General features: G+C 44.8%; 6 protein-coding genes across 6 annotated transcripts; 1 reads left to right on the top strand and 5 right to left on the bottom strand.

Moving 5' to 3' along the window:
• Positions 1–1,813: 1,813 nt before the first annotated feature.
• On the bottom strand, positions 1,814–3,662 carry BYT42DRAFT_591393 (phosphoenolpyruvate carboxykinase [ATP]; the record flags this gene model as incomplete). Its single annotated transcript, XM_051570537.1, has 3 exons — positions 1,814–2,806; positions 2,893–3,447; positions 3,549–3,662. 3 exons carry the CDS (start codon positions 3,660–3,662, stop codon positions 1,814–1,816), a joined length of 1,662 nt encoding a protein of 553 aa, XP_051428320.1.
• Positions 3,663–6,051: 2,389 nt separating this feature from the next.
• BYT42DRAFT_552229 (uncharacterized protein) lies at positions 6,052–6,918 on the top strand. Its single transcript, XM_051566357.1, has 5 exons — positions 6,052–6,162; positions 6,228–6,308; positions 6,383–6,519; positions 6,589–6,674; positions 6,736–6,918. Exons 1-5 carry the CDS (start codon positions 6,117–6,119, stop codon positions 6,809–6,811), a joined length of 426 nt encoding a protein of 141 aa, XP_051428319.1. The 5' UTR covers positions 6,052–6,116; the 3' UTR covers positions 6,812–6,918.
• Positions 6,919–7,346: 428 nt separating this feature from the next.
• Positions 7,347–7,918, bottom strand: BYT42DRAFT_482819 (HPP family-domain-containing protein; the record flags this gene model as incomplete). The annotated part of the gene is made up of 2 exons (XM_051563709.1): positions 7,347–7,793; positions 7,859–7,918. Coding segments are annotated over 2 exons (507 nt in total), but the record flags the coding sequence as incomplete, so codon positions are not given.
• A 406-nt stretch (positions 7,919–8,324) lies between these two features.
• BYT42DRAFT_541991 (uncharacterized protein) lies at positions 8,325–10,991 on the bottom strand (the record flags this gene model as incomplete). Its single annotated transcript, XM_051565587.1, has 3 exons — positions 8,325–10,009; positions 10,554–10,646; positions 10,898–10,991. 3 exons carry the CDS (start codon positions 10,989–10,991, stop codon positions 8,325–8,327), a joined length of 1,872 nt encoding a protein of 623 aa, XP_051428317.1.
• Positions 10,992–14,416: 3,425 nt separating this feature from the next.
• BYT42DRAFT_619967 (uncharacterized protein) lies at positions 14,417–15,068 on the bottom strand. Its single transcript, XM_051572359.1, has one exon. It carries the CDS (start codon positions 14,789–14,791, stop codon positions 14,582–14,584), a length of 210 nt encoding a protein of 69 aa, XP_051428316.1. The 5' UTR covers positions 14,792–15,068; the 3' UTR covers positions 14,417–14,581.
• Positions 15,069–16,079: 1,011 nt separating this feature from the next.
• BYT42DRAFT_541990 (uncharacterized protein) lies at positions 16,080–16,609 on the bottom strand (the record flags this gene model as incomplete). The annotated part of the gene is made up of 2 exons (XM_051565586.1): positions 16,080–16,426; positions 16,534–16,609. 2 exons carry the CDS (start codon positions 16,607–16,609, stop codon positions 16,080–16,082), a joined length of 423 nt encoding a protein of 140 aa, XP_051428315.1.
• Positions 16,610–17,253: the final 644 nt, after the last annotated feature.

Genomic DNA, 17,253 nt, shown 5'->3' with positions numbered 1-17,253 from the left:
GCGATTGGCATGAAAAAAAAAATCGTCACCCTGTGAACAACGAAGTTCAGGGATGAAATTACAAATAAAATAAAATATTTCTATGGGAGAAAATAAGTGCCCATTCGCCACCAATCGTATTACGCCAAAATCACCTGCTTTCTTCTTTTTTATTGTAATTGTTCAACTGATGTCGTTCAGCCAATCCATCATTGAATTGAAGAAACCATTTTATTTGTTCGAATTGACCTTGGAAGTACGTGTCCACGGATAAATCCTTCGAAATATTCAAAATAAATGATATAATCAATCATTCGATGTGAATGTGTCCAGTCATTGTATTATCATGTGCGAGAAAGGTTCATATGTTCCATATGATGTATGAACATGATCCAGGACCCATCGATCGTAATGTCCTGAAGCCAACCACGTATTTTGCCTCGCATGCCAGCTTTGGGGGGAGACCTTTTACAAGCTGATGATAGGTGCTAGGCTGGGTCATTCTATGGATGATGAATTAGTATACAAATCATGGACAACATTTGACAAATGATTCATCATTTGAAAGTCCTTTTTTTTTGCGTATGATCCGTGAATTGCATAATGAACAAGTCAATGATTGTAGTCAATCCCCATTCATTTGCCCGCCCCGGATAATGATCTTCACAGGATACAGTATAGTGCAGAAACTTTGTCAAGTAGGACCATGCAAATACAGCACCGCTCAAAATAAGGGATAGAGGGCTCTAAACCATCCGAAAATCAGAATATGCATACAATCTCATATATGCATGAGATATTTCGGTGATTCCTTTACAGACAGCCGCCCTTGTGATGGTCGACTATTTAGCCATAAAATAGCTAATAAACAATAAATAAAATTGTTACTTGATTGAGACTCACTGAGTCCAAGTACGCAAAGGAAAGGAATTTTCCGACATTCCCCACGTCCTAGAAACAAATCTGCTTTGTTGATCATTGTTTTACGCACAGCCCCATCAGAAATAATAACGTATGATCATAAGAATGCCAATTGTCAGTGCAAACGAATAGCTGGAACACAGGAGCGACTTTTGAAAAGACGCAAACGATGATGGCCTGAAGCAGGAGATGGGACCACGAGAAACACCAAAGCACAAGTTAGAGGGAAATGGATGAAAACAAAGCTTTTGATTGGTTCCCATTCGATCCTTTTTTTTCGATCGATTTCGCAACTTTGCCATTTTGTACTCAGAAGGTCTTATCCCCTGAGAGATCCTCAAAACCATGTGTTCATAATATCGGTTAATCCCAAACATCGTGTCAACCTTGAATCTCCATCTTTGGCTGGAAATATAGTTTTGACACTCGTTACTCCCCCTTTATTTCAAGCAATACGTATCCCTCTTTCTGCATTATTTTCAAATTTACCTTATCCTGCAATCAGAAAAGTTTACTTTATGCATCACCCATCACTTTAATCATGTGTGCCACCGACTATAAAAGGAACCGAAAAGGAATAAGAATAGCAACCCCTGATATTCCCTAAAAAAAGATTCCGCCATATCAGAAGTACTGGTTTGGAGCTCAGCAGTTCAACACTAAACATGATTAGAACCAGTTCTTGGATAGATGATACAAAAGACAAATATATACTTTTTTATTCCATCAATGGACAATTGATTGGAAGAATTCTAAATGATCGCAAATTATACAGAAAGAAAAAAAAAAGGGAAATAATAGGAAATGATGTGATGGAGAAGGAATAATAAAGAAGTGGGTAGATGCGATGAAATATTAGAAACAAGTTGGGATTTGGGAAAGAGAGGGTACTTATTTTCTTTTCTGAGCGAATTTACAACTTGGGACCGGCAGCCAAGGTTTCGGGAGAAGCACCATCCTGGAAGGTCTTGAAGTTCTCGACAAACATACCGGCCACCTTGTGCAAGGATTCATCGAATTCCTTGGGAGTACCCATCCAGATCTTGCGAGGATCCAGAAGCTCATCAGGAACGTTGGTGACCTTGGTAGGGACCTGGAGGTTGAAGACATCGTAGTGGGCGTATTCAGCATTGGCCAATTCACCGTTATGAATAGCATCCAAAATAGCACGAGTGTACTTGAGAGGGCAACGCTTGGCCACGCCAGCCTTACCACCGATCCAGCCGGTGTTGATCAACCAGGCGTTAGCCTTGTGTTCAGACATCTTCTGAGCCAACATGGTGGCATAGCGTTGAGGGTGAAGCACCAAGAAGGGAGCACCGAAACAGGCCGAGAAAGTAGCGGTAGGTTCAACAATACCGTCTTCAGTGCCGGGAACCTTGGTGGTGTAGCCGGAGATGAAGTGGTACATGGCTTGTTCGGGAGTCAACTTGGACACAGGAGGAAGCACACCGAAAGCATCGCAGGTCAACAAGATGATGTTCTTGGGGTGACCACCCATGCAAGGAAGCTTGGCGTTGGGAATGTGGTAGATGGGGTAAGCGCAACGAGTGTTCTCAGTAAGGAAGTCATCAGAGTAATCAACGACACGAGTCTCTTCATCCAACACAACGTTTTCCAAGATGGAACCGAACTTGATAGCGTTGAAAATATCGGGTTCCTTCTCGGCAGACAAGTCAATGCACTTGGCATAGCAACCACCTTCAATGTTGAAGACACCCTGATCGGACCAGCAGTGTTCGTCATCACCGATCAATTTACGCTTGGGATCGGCACTGAGAGTGGTCTTGCCGGTACCGGACAAACCAAAGAAGAGGGAAACATCGCCATCGGGACCTTCGTTGGCAGAAGAGTGAAGAGACAACACACCAGCCTTGGGCATAAGGTAATGCATGACAGTGAAGATCTAAATAACCCAACCATTTAGTACCCAATTTTTTCCTTTGATCCTTTGTCTTTCTTGTATCGCCAAGTTTTTCTCCAAATACTTACACCCTTCTTCATTTCACCAGCGTATTCAGTACCGAGGATGACCATTTCAGCACGCTTGAAGTTGATAGACACCGATGTGGTAGAGGTCATACCGGTGGTGTAGCGGTTAGCAGGGAATTCACCAGCGTTGAAGATGGTGAAGTCGGGGGTACCAAAGTTCTCCAATTCTTCTTCGGTGGGACGGATCAACATATTGCGCATGAACAACAAGTGGTAGGCACGGGAAGCCACCACACGGACCTTGATGCGGTACTTGGGATCCCAACCGGCGAAACCATCGAACACGTAGAGACGAGTACGGGTATTCAAATAATCAACAGCACGTTCACGGTTAATCAAGAAGACCTGTTCAGAGATGGGGGAGTTGACGGGACCCCACCAGATATCCTTGGAAGAGGTTTCTTCTTCGACGATACGCTTGTCCTTGGGAGAACGACCAGTCTTCTTGCCAGAGTAGGCACACAAAGCACCGGCGGAGGAAATCACGGTACCTTGTTCATAGGTCAAAGCTTCTTCGTACAAGACAGCAACAGAAGGGTTGCGCTTGATAGTAACCTATAATAACATGATGCCAAGCCAATAGTAAGTACACCAAGTTCACCAATATGTAGCCCCGAATGATCATCAGGCGGTATGCGACTGTAGGATAATGGTACCTTATCGTAATCAATACCGGCAACTTCATGCAATTCTTCCTCGACCTTGGTGTGGGTCGAGCAAGAGCTGGTAGGACGGCCTGTGTAAGGGGAACCGGGTCTGGAAGCAACCATAATGATAATAAGTTATAGAAGGAACAAAAAAAAAGATAGAGTTATCGTTCAAGGCGATCTTTGACCCCTCTATATATATTCCCCACATCGGTTTTACCTCGTCTTTTTCAGAAAGCGTCTCTTCCGATCGGAGTAGACGCTTTCGACCACTCACGGAAAAGCAGGTCTGCCCCACATGGGATTCGTCGTCATTCTTTCAGACCCCGCTCACCAGGTTGCCTTTTGCAGTCTCCAAGGGGACTGATCGGAGAACATCGTTCCCGATTTCGCCCTAGTCATTATGCTCCTCATAGCAAAATGACGCATGTACCGTTACAAAAAGACCGCGAAATAAATCACCTTTGAGTGACAAATGTAATTCAATGGCTTCACAAATTTATTAGCGTTAATATATTTGTAAAAAGGCGTGAAAAAAAAAGTGCTTTGGGTAAACCATGATCACGACTGAAAAATAAGAAAACTCAAGTCAGACGCTGTGTGGGGTAGAAACCATCACCCTATAGGAATTTTTTATGCGCTGCCCTCATTCTTTTCGCGTGGGAAACAACTGGTAGTTTCGGTGGCTCTTTTTTTCCTTCTTCGTTTTCTGTCTAGGTGAACACCAGCCGAGCGGTTCCTTGGAATCGATTTCAATCTCCTTTACCCTTAGGTTGTTTTGCGTCATTTAGTTGCACAGTTCAACCATCGACAAATTATCAAGGCCACGATCAAGGTGCCCCAGTCTCGTTCTCTCGGAGACAACCCTTGGAGGGTCGGTTGGAAGAAAGGCATTTTACCCTATTTGGTATCATGCGACTCTTATTGGCTCCAGCTCCCATTTGCTCCAGGATATCCATTTTTTAATTGCAGCTCCGAATGGCTGGCACATGTGAAAAGCAAGCTATTGTGGGCGGGCACGAAAAACCTGAAGCGTATGACGCCATGACCGGTCTTCTCATTTGTGCTCATTTACAGTCTTTACTTTGTCGTATTTTCGGTCAACAACTCAGACACACGCTAAGTATGAAACCATTTACGGTTCAAAAAAGAGGAGCACTCCACTCCCTCGTCAAGGGAATCTCTGTTCCACGGTAACCGGATTCACTTTTAAAGGTCAGCTCGGAACGGAAACCTTGTTGTTTTCTCGAACAACTCTTCAGCGGGATCATTCGTATTTCCTTGACATTGCCGTTTCCTTTGAGGGTGCAGAGCAAAATAAGGTCACACACAAGGAGATCCGTAAATTGCATTAAAGCAAGCATTCAATGAAATAAAACCTTCTATTACTGCTACGTCATTTATTCCCAGCGTATATTATGGTGCCGCTTTTTAAGGTAGGGATAGCAAACGTTGGTTCATGAGCAGCACAGGGGAGGCATATACAGTACAAGCATTAGAATTTCGGATATACCTTCTTGGACCTGTCGGCTTGTTTGCATGAAAATATTTGAGAATCATGCAATTTCCTGAGCTTGATCAGGTCTTGAAAAGGAAAAATTATTGAGTTTACCGAATTTGCTAATTACTGAGTAAGACAGCAAATTCGATCGAACTTTCGATTCAAAAAAGTTCTTAGCAATGCATTGACAAAATCTCTCAAACAAGGATATTTTGTTGCGGATAAGAAACAGCACTGAACTCATTGTAGCAGATCAAATCAAGCAAATGATGCCTTGTATGCCGTTTCGTTCTGAGCAGCGAAGCACTTGCGTATTTTCTGTTTGATTCCGCTAGTCGATGGTCTATTGTTTCCGTAAATAATGAACAAAGCTGAAGAAATCTTTCCGTAACAGAGTTTCTGGTAGGCAGCCTTGGACTTGATGTTGGCAGGACGAGTTTGAGGGACAAAGATACAGTGATTCGATCGTTTTTCCGGGTAGCTAGGCCAGTGCGCCAAAACGGAAAGATCCCATCAATTTTTGAATTAACGCAGCCTGATTTGATTTCTCTATGCTGAAGACTGGCCATTTTTGATACGCAATATGTCTTCTATGAATAATACAAAATTTGACAATCCAGTACGTATTCTTCAGAGACAGAGAGAGTTACTCTGAAGATATCCTTAGAAAATTTTTTCATATGGGATTGGGTTATATCATTTCCATGGAAATGGTAGATGATGGGTTCAAGCGGGACGTTTTCATGTTGAATATCGGCTGAGGAACATTTTTGGATAATATCGCCTCTTCTGGCTGTTATGGCTCAAAATAAACCATCACATCCGTTCCGACGAGCTTTTACCGATGCGTCGTGCTTCAATGTTATGGTGCATGTGATGTGCTGCTAGGCGAAAAAATTAAATTAAAAAAATTCAAGCTTGGACGTGACGAAATAGCCGCACAGACAACATTTCAGGACTTGTGTTCCAATTTTGGAAACTGTGACACTCAGTTCATATCATTCATCCGCGTCCCATTTTTTTCCTCGCATTCTGGTTTTTTTTTTCTTCTGCAAAGTAATTGGTCTAACAAAGAAATGAGCTGGTTCCAACGCCAAATTCGATTGCAAAGACGTGGCAAAGGTAGGTTACCACAATCAAACAATGTACGAATACAACTGTTGAAGCGCCGTATACGGACTTGTTAGGTTGCCATTTGGTCCATGACGAAATTGTAAAACAAGTGCCCGAGATTCGCGACTACAAGGTCGGCATGGCCAATATTTTCTGTAAGTTGGGTACTTTGACGGTGAGCTGCGTGGATCGGGTGAGCGTGGCGATGCTCATGGGTTATTGTTTTTAGTACAACATACATCTGCCTCATTGATGCTCAATGAGAACTGCGATCCTGATGTGCGACGCGATATGAATATGGCGCTTGATAAAATCTGTCCTGAAGATTTTCCATATATTCATACCGATGAAGGCCCAGATGATATGGTAATTTGCATATCTCATCATGAGTTGTTGTTTTTTTATGGTGGTTATCTAATTTGGATCGCTCTGCAGCCTGGTCATTTGAAATCCGGCATTATCGGTGTTTCGTTGAATATTCCCATTTCAAACGGTCGCCTGGCAACAGGCACATGGCAAGGGTAAATTAGAAGCATGTTACTTATCGAGGAAGCGAGTGATGGCTAACATGGTATGATGTAGCATCTATCTTTGTGAGCATCGCAATCACGGCGGCGATAGAAAGGTGGTAGTCACCCTTCAAGGAGAAAAGAAATAAATAGAATATAAACCGATGATTATTGTTGATTTTGATGACAGGGAAAGCAAAACGATGTAAAAGTACATCACTGAATAAAATGAAAATTCTAAAAAGCAAATAAAGATAATGGGATGTGAATAACAGTTTTGCTGTGGAATAAGTGCAGACAGCATTAGCGGAACAATGCAAGAATAAATAGGTAAAGGCAGCTCAGCAAAAACAGATCGACCACTGTCTATGATTCAGCGGCCTTCAACTTTGCGTGGATACGGTCCAGGCAGGCTCGTTCCTCATCGGTGAGCAATTGAGCGGTTGTCGGTGAAAGAACGATGGGAGCATCTTCGGGCAAAATGACGTAATGGAAGTGATTTTTTGACAAGAGGCGGGTGGCTTCATTCAAAGGTTGGTAAATCTGTTGCAAGACTGTAGACGATGAGCTGGTCCGGCTTTGCATGTTACTGGTTTTCGGCTCCATCTGTCCTCTTTCGGCTTCTGTCAAACTGCTGTCGTCCACCACCAATTCTTCGTTATTGGCCACTTCGTGAGGCCGGGGTATCACTGTGGAAGCAGTAGTGGGATCGAACGTCATTGGAAATTTCTTGGGTGACCACCAATAGATAGGGTAACGACGATCGATATTATTGATAAGAGTAGCAATACAGATCTGCAATGAGATGGATAACACCACAATGCCAATGTAGTACCATTTCATGGCCACCGCCGTATCTTGTACCACCGCAATCAGGGCTGTGGCTCCCCCAGGCGGATGCACCGTCTTAGTGACTTGCATAACAACCAACGTCAATGCCATCGCTGTGGCTCCGGCAACCCACATAACAGCATGCTCTTGACCCTCAGATACCCAATCTTTGGGTACTTGGGTAAACAATTGAGAGATAATCACGCCCACCAAGGCACCGAAAAAATGCCCAAAAAAGGCGTTGCGCGGTTGCCCCAAAGGTGAATCAATCGCACCATACAACAGCACCGCCGATGCACCCTATACCAATGGTGGAATGAGTCGGCCATTGCATCTCATCATGCCGTTTTATTTCATGGACTTACAAAACTGCCAATAATGACGGGCGTTTTATGGATCTGGAACTGGGCACCACATGCAAACACCACTTCCAAGATTATGATGCCAACCCACGCTCCCAGGAATGACCAGAGACACACTCGCCATAATGGCAATATGCGTGGCTTATATGTAGGCTTGCGATAACCAAGGAAATGGGCTATAGGATATGGTAACGAAGCGAGAGTAAACATGGATCAATCAACAAAAATTACTAAGCGGCGGAACAGTTTTTTTTTATCCAGAGAAACATAACAAAAAGTTGGTCTCATTGGCCAAAAATGTGGAATATATTAAGTCCTTTTTTTTGATTTTCTGGAAATCAAGCGAGTCATGTCATTGTGCGTAAATTTTTTTTATATATATACATATGCATGTGTGGATGGTGTGCTTTTCGCTTGGTTTTTTTACTCTATTGAGGATCACCCCTTTTTTTTCGGTGTGTGTGTTTCTTCACGCATGCACGGCGGAAGACCGACGGCTCTGATCATGATGGCGTGCTTTCTCCAATTCGTCTTGTTTGTGTTCATCCAGGGTTTCAAGCATGGCTTCAGCTTCCTTGACAAGCGCTCTTCTTTGACGTCGGATGTTCTCGTTCCCCTCGGACTGCACGGCGTCCAATTTAAACATACATCGCATGATCTCGTCCTCGCATCCCAAAAATGCTCGATTGTTCGCCGTCGTGGCCGTCAATAACAAGGTGCCATGCGATTTCTGGAACTGAAGCGGAGCCCCCGATAACTGGTGTTCGTATTTCACCCTGATACCATCCAACTCTTCCTTTAGTTTTTTCAATTGACCAAAACGTTCATCGTTTTCTTGCTCGTCTGCTTCCTCGTTTGCTGGTGGATTTTCTTTTGTAAGTGGTTCGATAGGACTCACTTGGTCGTCTTGACGCTGCTGAGCCGCAATTTCATGGACACGTTGAGCTTCGTTCTCAAGCTCTTCCGCTTCTTTAGCCTCAAGCGATGCGATTCCTTGTCTGATTTCTTTCATCGGCGAGGGTTCCGCGGCGGTAACAACATGCTGTGGTGCAAAGTCGGGAATATCGAGTTGCTTGGAAGGGCTGGGTTCTTCCTTTTCTTCGGGACCACCCACGATGTGAGGATCATCGGCGGCCCAAATACCCGATGGTTTGGGTTCATCGCTTTCTTCAGCATTCACGGGCACAGCCACCAATTCGTTGAGTAAATCTTTCAAGGTCATGACGTGACTATCCACTGGCGGTAATGCTTTAATTGTATCCTCTTTTGGTTCCTCCTCGCTTTCCTCTTCTTCGACTCGCGGAGATTCTTCCTTTTCCGGTGCTTCCTGTTTCGGGACTTCCGTTTGTGGAGCAGTTTCGTTGCATGTCTTTTCGTCTCTCAGCTGCTCATGCTCCGGGGCCAAGAAAGCGGATCGCGGTGTTTCATTTTCCGGAACGTATTCATCAGAGTTTTCGTCTCGTTGGGCTTGTTGCTCAGCAATGTAATTCCAAAGATCGCCGTACGACTGCTGTTCTTCCTCGCTGTCCTCTTCTTTCGGTTCATGCTGGTCTTGTTCTTGCTGTTCAGTCACCAGTGTATCATCGACCTGCCCAAAGACCGTTTTAAGAAGTGAAGCCAGACGTTGGGAACGATAATCTAGGAATTCCGGATCTTCTTCCTCAGACGAGTCGGCATTCGTGGCGGCGGGTTTTTGACCTGTAGCTTCTCGATTGGCTACGTATTGCCGCCAAAACGCATTGGCTCGCTGACGTTCAATGGCCGCAGCGAGACACTGGCGATAGAACCGTTCTTCTTCTTCCTGTTGAACGGCACGGATAAGCGCCCTTTGTCTATAATTTGCGAGACATCGCTCAATTTGACGGCATTTTTCCCGTCGATAATTTTCTTTGAGAAGTCTCAGATTCTCGATGGCTTGCTGCAGCCGGGCTTGTTCGCGCCTTGCTCTCCATGAATCCGGCGATGCATAAGGGTGCATGTGCTGATGATTATAATGAGCGTGACCAGCGTGGTGATGCGGATGATGAGGCTGATGATGATGGTACTGCTGCTGACGTTGCGCTTGCTCGTACCGAAGCAAAGCCTGCAGTTGGAGGTAATCATCCAACGACAGCGTTCTTTGAAGGACAGAAACTCCTGGACGAACAAGAAGTCCTACGGTTGAATGATCGAAATACATTGAGAGAAAGTAACAAAAGAATGATAGAAAAAGATAGAACAATAGAGGGTAAAGGTGTCTAAAAAAAAGTCCAGTTATGCGTGATTTTTTTTTTTGCTTGGCTGGGATTGAAAACCTAATTCATCCCATACGATCAAACCGGGCCAATGCGTGTTTTCTTACGTCATGTTTCTTTCTGTTTTTAGACAATCTGCTGGACTTTAGAAAATATTTGTTAGTCCATTCACAGGATATCCCAGTGGGAACTGGCTTCACAAGATAACAAAAGCGCGTGCAGATAATATGTTCAAAAGCTGGTTACCAATGAAGGAATGCAGTTATATGGTTTTTTTTTGGTAAAAACCGATAAACTAGAGTGAAGTATTCTCCTTTGCGTTGGTCAAAAATGATGGATGCGATCATTGGATATGTAGTTATTTTACCTCACTGTACGATCCGGATTTCTATATCCAGTCGCGCGAAAGGAAACAAAAAGTTCACACCTCATCCTGCTAGTCGCTGAATATTTAGCTGCCTTACCTCTGGAAAGTTCGAAAAAGTTTCCTTCAGTCGTTCTGCGACGAAGTAAGGAAAAAGTTAAAGCAAGCATTCCAGAATTAATAATATCGCGAACTACTTTGTTTGACGTTGTAAAACAACATTGCAATCTATTAGTCTGAGGCTAAGTGATTTAAAGTTAGGCATTCACACAATTGCTTAATTTAAGGTAGTATATTCTCGCTCTTTCAAAGATGGATAAGTCTTGAAAGGCAGGCACTATAAGAGAGCCCTAATTCCATGGAATCAAGATCATTGATATAAAAATAAGGTAATTTGCCTTGCGAATGTCTTTTATATGTTTGCCACGCATGCTGTCAGTGTACTTGCCAGCGAGCCTTTGATGTCAAGCGTAATCCAGCCAATGAATGAAAAACCGTCATCTTCCAAAGGGTTGTTTTCGACACCTTCAATTTTCATTGTTTTCGACAGCTCAACTGGCTTTTTTTTCTGTTATGTCAAACAAGATACACTTTTTCCTCTTTACTCGGTGTCTCACAGATTCTCCCCGTTGTTTGTACGTCACTAACTAACTCGGCCACGGTAATCTCTTTTATTTTTGATATAAAAACGTTACTTTTGAGTCAATGAGTTTTTTTTTTTTTTTTCCATTGGTGGTAAGCGCTCTTGAGGCTGACATGTTGAATAATTACTGAAGTAACCTTGGCGGCGCCACCATAAAAGCAAGCTTTCCAGTTGATCTTGTCATCAACTCCTTCCTTGTATGCTTGAACGTATTGCCAATTTCTTGCGTTGGCGTTGTTCGACTCATGGTCGTTTTTGTATGTAACCTCCGGCGAAGGTGACGTCGGGCTCATGCATTACCGCTTGCATGTTCGAACGTATGTCATTACTTCGTGCAGCCAGTCTAAAGTTCGCTTTTTGGCGTCTGAGTTATCGACGTCCTCGTCAGGATGACTGCTGCCTCGTTATATCGTGATGCGATCATGGCCAGCAATCGTCAATGGCGTTGGGTCCTAATCCAAACCATGAGAAGAATCAGTGAAAGTAAACTGAATTCTAATAGTCCCGAGAAAAACTTGCTGAACCGATCCGTTCCTGGACGGTTGGTGAAGGGGAACGGGAAAAGAACGGATCGGTTGGCCAAGGGTAATCGAAAAAATCGTACAAGGTGTTGACAACACCCTCTTGATACTTGTGCTGAAACGCACCTTGGTCAAGGTGTCTTTGACTTTGGTCCAAGTGGACTTGCAATGCGCAGAGACGGGCCCTGTTCCCAAGTCCTCCAGACTGTCCCGTGCGCGGCGAACATGTTTTCAGTGGTACGTCACCGTTGAAGATTCGCTCCGAGACGGTTGACGAAACGTGGAAGAAAAAACAGTGCCAAGGTGTTGATATCAACACCTTACCACTGGGACGGACAAACACACCTTGATCAAGGTGTGTTTGACCTTGGTCCAAGTGGACTCGCGGTGCACTGATCACCGGGGGGCAGAGACGGACCCTGTTCTCAGGTCCTCCAGACTGCCCGGAGGGTGGCGAGCATGTTTTCCGTAGTAGATCGCCGTCAAAAGAAGAGAAATAGAAACTCGCTTCACATCCAAGCGAGGGAAGGCTTCATGCGGCGGTTCTTCGCAGTCGAGTGGCGGCTACGAGCACGATGGTAGCTATCATGCTGGTAACAAAAGGGAGCGCCAGTAGTAGGGGAAGTCCTCTTAAAGTACAGGAAGCCAACATGCCTCAAGACCGGGAGTTAGTTTACAACTTTGTCCGCTCCCTTCGTACGCCCATCAAGGTCAAGGGGTGTGAACTCTTGAGACCCATCTCTATGCAGCTTTCCGACTGGATTGACGAGCAGGTGCACCGCAAGCTCACTTGGACCAAGGTCGACGAGAAGGGGTTCGATTAGATGGCGGTACTTTGACCAAGGTGTGCTTCTCGTGCAAGTACCAAGAAGGTCATTGTCGACACCGTATATTTGATTTCCTTCATCCTTCGCCAACCGTCCGGGAACAGACCTGAGGAGCAAGCTTGTGTTGCAGTGCGAAGAAGCGAAGAAAATATACTTATCGGAGTAATCGTTGGTGAGTTAAAAAATATCATATATATCATCTTTAATGTTTAAAAATTGCATATCATTATTTAGTTTTTCTAATTTTGATTTTCTTCTCGGCACTATTAGAATTCAGTGTATACTCACTGGTTCTGGTTCTGGTTCTTCCCATCGTTCGGATTAGGACAAGGCACCATTGACGAATATTGAACAAGATCTACTGAATGGCCATATGGATTGAAGTACAATGTTGTTATGCCGCCGACAGCTCAAAAACCTGCCACGCGTCCTCATCGAGGTGCGAGGTGCAAGATGTTGTCGATAACAACTTCTTGTACTGTGTTTCCCGTTACTGGGAGGAAATTGCGACCGAGTATGGCGTGGCACCGATCGTTCTGGTGATTGCCATACATGAATGCAGCCGCCGGTCTTGGTCATTCAGATGCGACACTGCGCCTGACAATGGGCGTTTTCCGTTATTTTCGCAACTTGCCGCCAATGCGGCGTGAACGATGGTCGGATTTTGTGGTTTGGCAGTTCATGGCGTGCCGACTTTTTGCAGTTGGGCACTTGTGCCCGACGTGGTCAGCTGCGGGACGCCAAAACGTTTGTGAATGCTTTCCAGGGGGAACACCGGCAAGCGTTCAACAGTTTTCGGTTGATGTTGATCGCCCTCGACCAAATGGATGACATTTCTTCTTCTGGCCATATGTGGTGTCGGGAGCGTCGGCTAGGCCCGACGATGATTCTGCTTTGTCCCTCTTGTCTGCTCTGGACGATAAGCAACGAAGCTCAAATCAAAGCCTCTTTTTCGCAAGTCGCCGTGCTATCCGTGGGCAGATAAATGTTCCTTTCAATTTCTTGAAAAAGCGCGTATGGATAAAACACTGTTGGACCCGGTTGTTGCGCTTTGCTCATTCTTCGGTGAACAAAAACAATCATTGGCCGAACACGCCCACCATAATGACCCGACGATTAAGCAGTTGTACTGCATCGCGGAACGGATCTTCAATTATCAAGTTACGGCTGATCACGTATTAGCTACTTGCTACGTGTAATCGATGATGCAGAATCACGGTAGGACAAGGCCATTGGCATGCTGGGCGAAGACACTGACGATGCCAACACAAAAAAGAGGACGATCGATTATTTAAAAGGAAGGAATGGCCATGTTGAGAACATGCAAGCGCCAGTGCATCGACTCATCAGCATCAGCATCATCCCCTTGCCAGAGTCTGCCACTTGCTCTGCCTGCGATACAAGAGACCCGTCACCGCAATTGCCAGACGAGGATATTAGAAACTGGCAATTTATTGAACAATAGCTGGAAGAAATCAGCAATGATGAAAAGAACTGGCAAGCTTGTTTCAGTGATGGCTGCTGAAAAAGCTGCTTCAATACACGTTAGCATTTGGAGTGCTTACCACCACTGGAAAAACAGCAACTGGTTCACAAAAAATACTTACGTATCAAAAATAAAAGAAAAGTGTAATCCTAACGAAAAAGGTTATGTTCTTGGGTGACATCCTTCATGTTCCAAAAACACCATGTTGTTTGTTGCCTTCGCACCCTGTACTTCTGGTTTTTATCTGTGGCGACGGCCAATGAGAAGCCGTCATTTTCCCGAAGAAACGAAAAATAGCGGTTTTTGTTGTCACAAGCTGTCCTTTCAGAGGTTTCTATACTTTACTTTTAGACTTGAGATGATAGGAGAAGAGAGGATAAATGCTTCCTCAGAGTGCAAATTGCGACGATCATGAGGTTGGAACGTGGAGGGAGAAGTCCAGTTGCCAAGCTTAACAACGTCATCCAGAGCGATGCCTCGGCGGCGGTCAGGGCCGAAGCGATAGATCGTATAGTGACTTAGCGTTCGGAGGTAGATAGGCGAATGAGTTTCCGGAGTCAACAACTGATTGTTGGCTACATAGACTGGTTTATTGGGGTGATAAAAGTTGATAAAAGTTGATAAACAAGGTATCCGAAAGTCGACGTTAAGCTAGTGGTAATGTTGCAGTTGTTGAAAGGCGCGTACGGGACAAAGGGTGGCGTCGTGGTGCGGATGGACGAGGAATGGTTTGATGATCCAGTGCCCCTTTCTGCGCTCTTTAGGTGTGACCACTACAAAGGTGAGAATATTGCCGGAAGATATTTTAGTGGACGTCAACGAAATATGTTGGAGTTCGGAGGATCGTAGGAAGGTAGCCATGGTAATCAAGAAGAGAATCTTGGGTTGCGGCTGAGATAGAGTGCAATGTGTGTTTAAAGATATACCACTCAAATAGCGCAAGGTATTGCTCAAATCAATAGACGGGCGATGGATGGGGAGCGGTAGCGCCGCGGAAGCAAGTGATGTTATCAAATCATTGACGCGAGTGTCAAATAACTAGAGAGTATGGTTGCTGATGAAGAAGAGGTACCGCCTCCCTCCAGACTTTGATCGTACTCAGTTGATCGTGCCCAGTGCTGTGAATAAATGAAAAAAATTAGCGAGATCGGCACCTGAAAGTCGGAAAAGAGGATAGGATGATCGTGGGCCCAGGCCAGGAAAGCGAATCGAGCAGGAAGGTCAGCAACGTTGGTGACCGTTAAATAGAGCGGCTTGGCACTCAAGCGTTGCTGTGCTATTGGAGAGAGATCGGAAAGTTCTATCGCTGACAGAGAGTAGCCACACGGAGAGTCTCGAGGTCTTGTGGTGAAGCGGCCACGCAGTCATCGGGCTGGTGCACTGAATGTGGCGATGATCGAAGTACTGTGGGGTTGCAGTGGCCAGGCGAAGGAGAAGTGGACGAGATAGGGCGGATTCCCAGCCCAGAGTCACCAGGGTCACCAGAGTCACCGGAGGAAGTATTGCGCGGACAATCTTGTGCAGGAATTATGTGATCAAGTTCCAAGCTTGTAATTGCAGGGATACGCGGTTTTCGTCATCCGAGTTGGGAAGCATAGTACCTTGTAAGGCTACGAGATCGAGAGCTTCTTCACGTAGGAATGCACGAATAAGGATTGTGTGATTTAGCTACTCCTTTGCAGAGACAGCGGCAATCGAGAGACCCAATAAGTAGACTCATTATTGAGAGTGTGGGGTAGAAGAAGGGTGGATGGACGAGGCTTCCTCACCCTCATCCTCATCCATGATGGTATCAGCACCGTCGTGACTGGGAATGTAATCTTCATCTTTATTAGCATTATATTTGCTGGTATCTAGGTTAAGAATTGTCACAGGAACAGTGTGTTGTATATTGGTTGAGACTTGAGTACGGTGAAACTGTTTTATTCTCGAAAGAGATCATCTCGACAATATCTTGCGGTAAAGAATATATATCGGGATCGGGATTTAATATACAAATGATGTGTCAATACTTTGTGTCTCTAATCTGCTTCAACCGAGGTAATTCTTCTGTAGTGGCATATGTAAGCCCTATCTATACAATACAGTGGAAGCGCCGTCAGACGTCGCTTCCTTCAGTTGCGTGTTGAGTGAAATCAGAGTGCCTTGATTAGTTGGGAGAGTCGCTAGAACGGCGAGCTACATTAAGTGACGGAGATCCATCACTGTGAGAATTTATAGAAGACAAGTTGGCCTGAGCAGAGTTGTCGGTCGATGATCCTGAAGCACTTGAATCTGGTTGGTTGACCAGTAGCCGGTCCAGCAAGTTGCTGTTGACACGGCGGGGTCCGTAACCTGCAGGCTGATTTTCTTTTTTGATCGTGGGAACGGAAGGCGTAGTTTCCTTCGTTTCAGAAGTGGAACTTGTGTTGTTGCGATGCTTTTTGGGGCAGAGCGTCGCAGGATTGGGGGAGGGCAAGCGACAGCAATGTGGCAGCTGTAATCTCTTGTCTTGTCCTGTCTTGTCTTATTCCTGTCCTGTGAAAGCACTAAACACCTTTTTGTTCCTGTCGCTTTCTTGTTTTATGCGTTTTCACCCTGTCACCCTCCAGTATTGTCCGTACTCTTAGATGGTGTGGTGGTTGATCGGCTGGCTTGCTCGCTATCGATGCTAGCAGTGATGGATTCGCGAAGACCCATTGGTTGCTGCCATAAAAAAGACCACCGAGCGATTGTTGTCGTCTTCTAAAAATCACTGTAGTCGACAACAACGCACAATTCTGTACCGGTAACTAATGAAACGAAGAATGTCAACATGCACTTATTCGTTGCTTCTATGAATAATGACGGCTTCTTATTGGCTGCTGCTAAAAAAGCACCCAGAAGATTGAACAGCTGTATTTTTAAATATCGAGAGCAATTTTCAGCGTGGTTTTTTTAGCACCAGCCAATGGGAAGCCGTCATTATTCATAAAAGCAATGATACGGGTATGTGGCTGGCGATTAAAGAAGAACGAAAATAGGGATCGGGGAATGAGTGGTAAGCGATAAAGCCCGCGGTACAGATATGATCAAGGTAAAATAAAACAGTGAAGGTCGTTGCACGGTTTCCGCCTTCCCGCAAAAATATACGATCAGTACCGTTCTGATAATACTCCTTATTGCCGTTCTGATACTGCAATCCAAGTATATTTCCGTGACAGTCAAAGTCGATATAATGTTAGAAATAGGGTCGTCAATAAGTCTGCTGTCAGCACGAAATAAACGTAAGGCCCCCAAAAAAATAGATCTCAAAGAAGAGTCGATTTATTCACAATGCACGATCAATTCGATTTAAGCTAAAA

This window comes from Radiomyces spectabilis (assembly GCF_025331425.1).
Source record: "Radiomyces spectabilis strain NRRL 2753 chromosome Unknown BYT42scaffold_1, whole genome shotgun sequence".
NCBI lineage: Eukaryota > Fungi > Mucoromycota > Mucoromycetes > Mucorales > Radiomycetaceae > Radiomyces > Radiomyces spectabilis.
The sequence above is the reverse complement of the archived record's forward strand: the minus strand, read 5'-3'. Positions and strand labels throughout refer to the sequence as shown.

Excerpts from the sequence above, each read along its gene's own strand:
- BYT42DRAFT_552229 (XM_051566357.1), top strand. The coding sequence starts at position 6,117 with ATGAGCTGGTTCCAACGCCAAATTCGATTGCAAAGACGTGGCAAAG. Across the intron at positions 6,309-6,382 it reads CGGCATGGCCAATATTTTCT|TACAACATACATCTGCCTCA; the intron begins GTAAGTTGGGTA and ends TATTGTTTTTAG. Across the intron at positions 6,520-6,588 it reads ATGAAGGCCCAGATGATATG|CCTGGTCATTTGAAATCCGG; the intron begins GTAATTTGCATA and ends ATCGCTCTGCAG.
- BYT42DRAFT_619967 (XM_051572359.1), bottom strand. The coding sequence starts at position 14,791 with ATGGCTACCTTCCTACGATCCTCCGAACTCCAACATATTTCGTTGACG.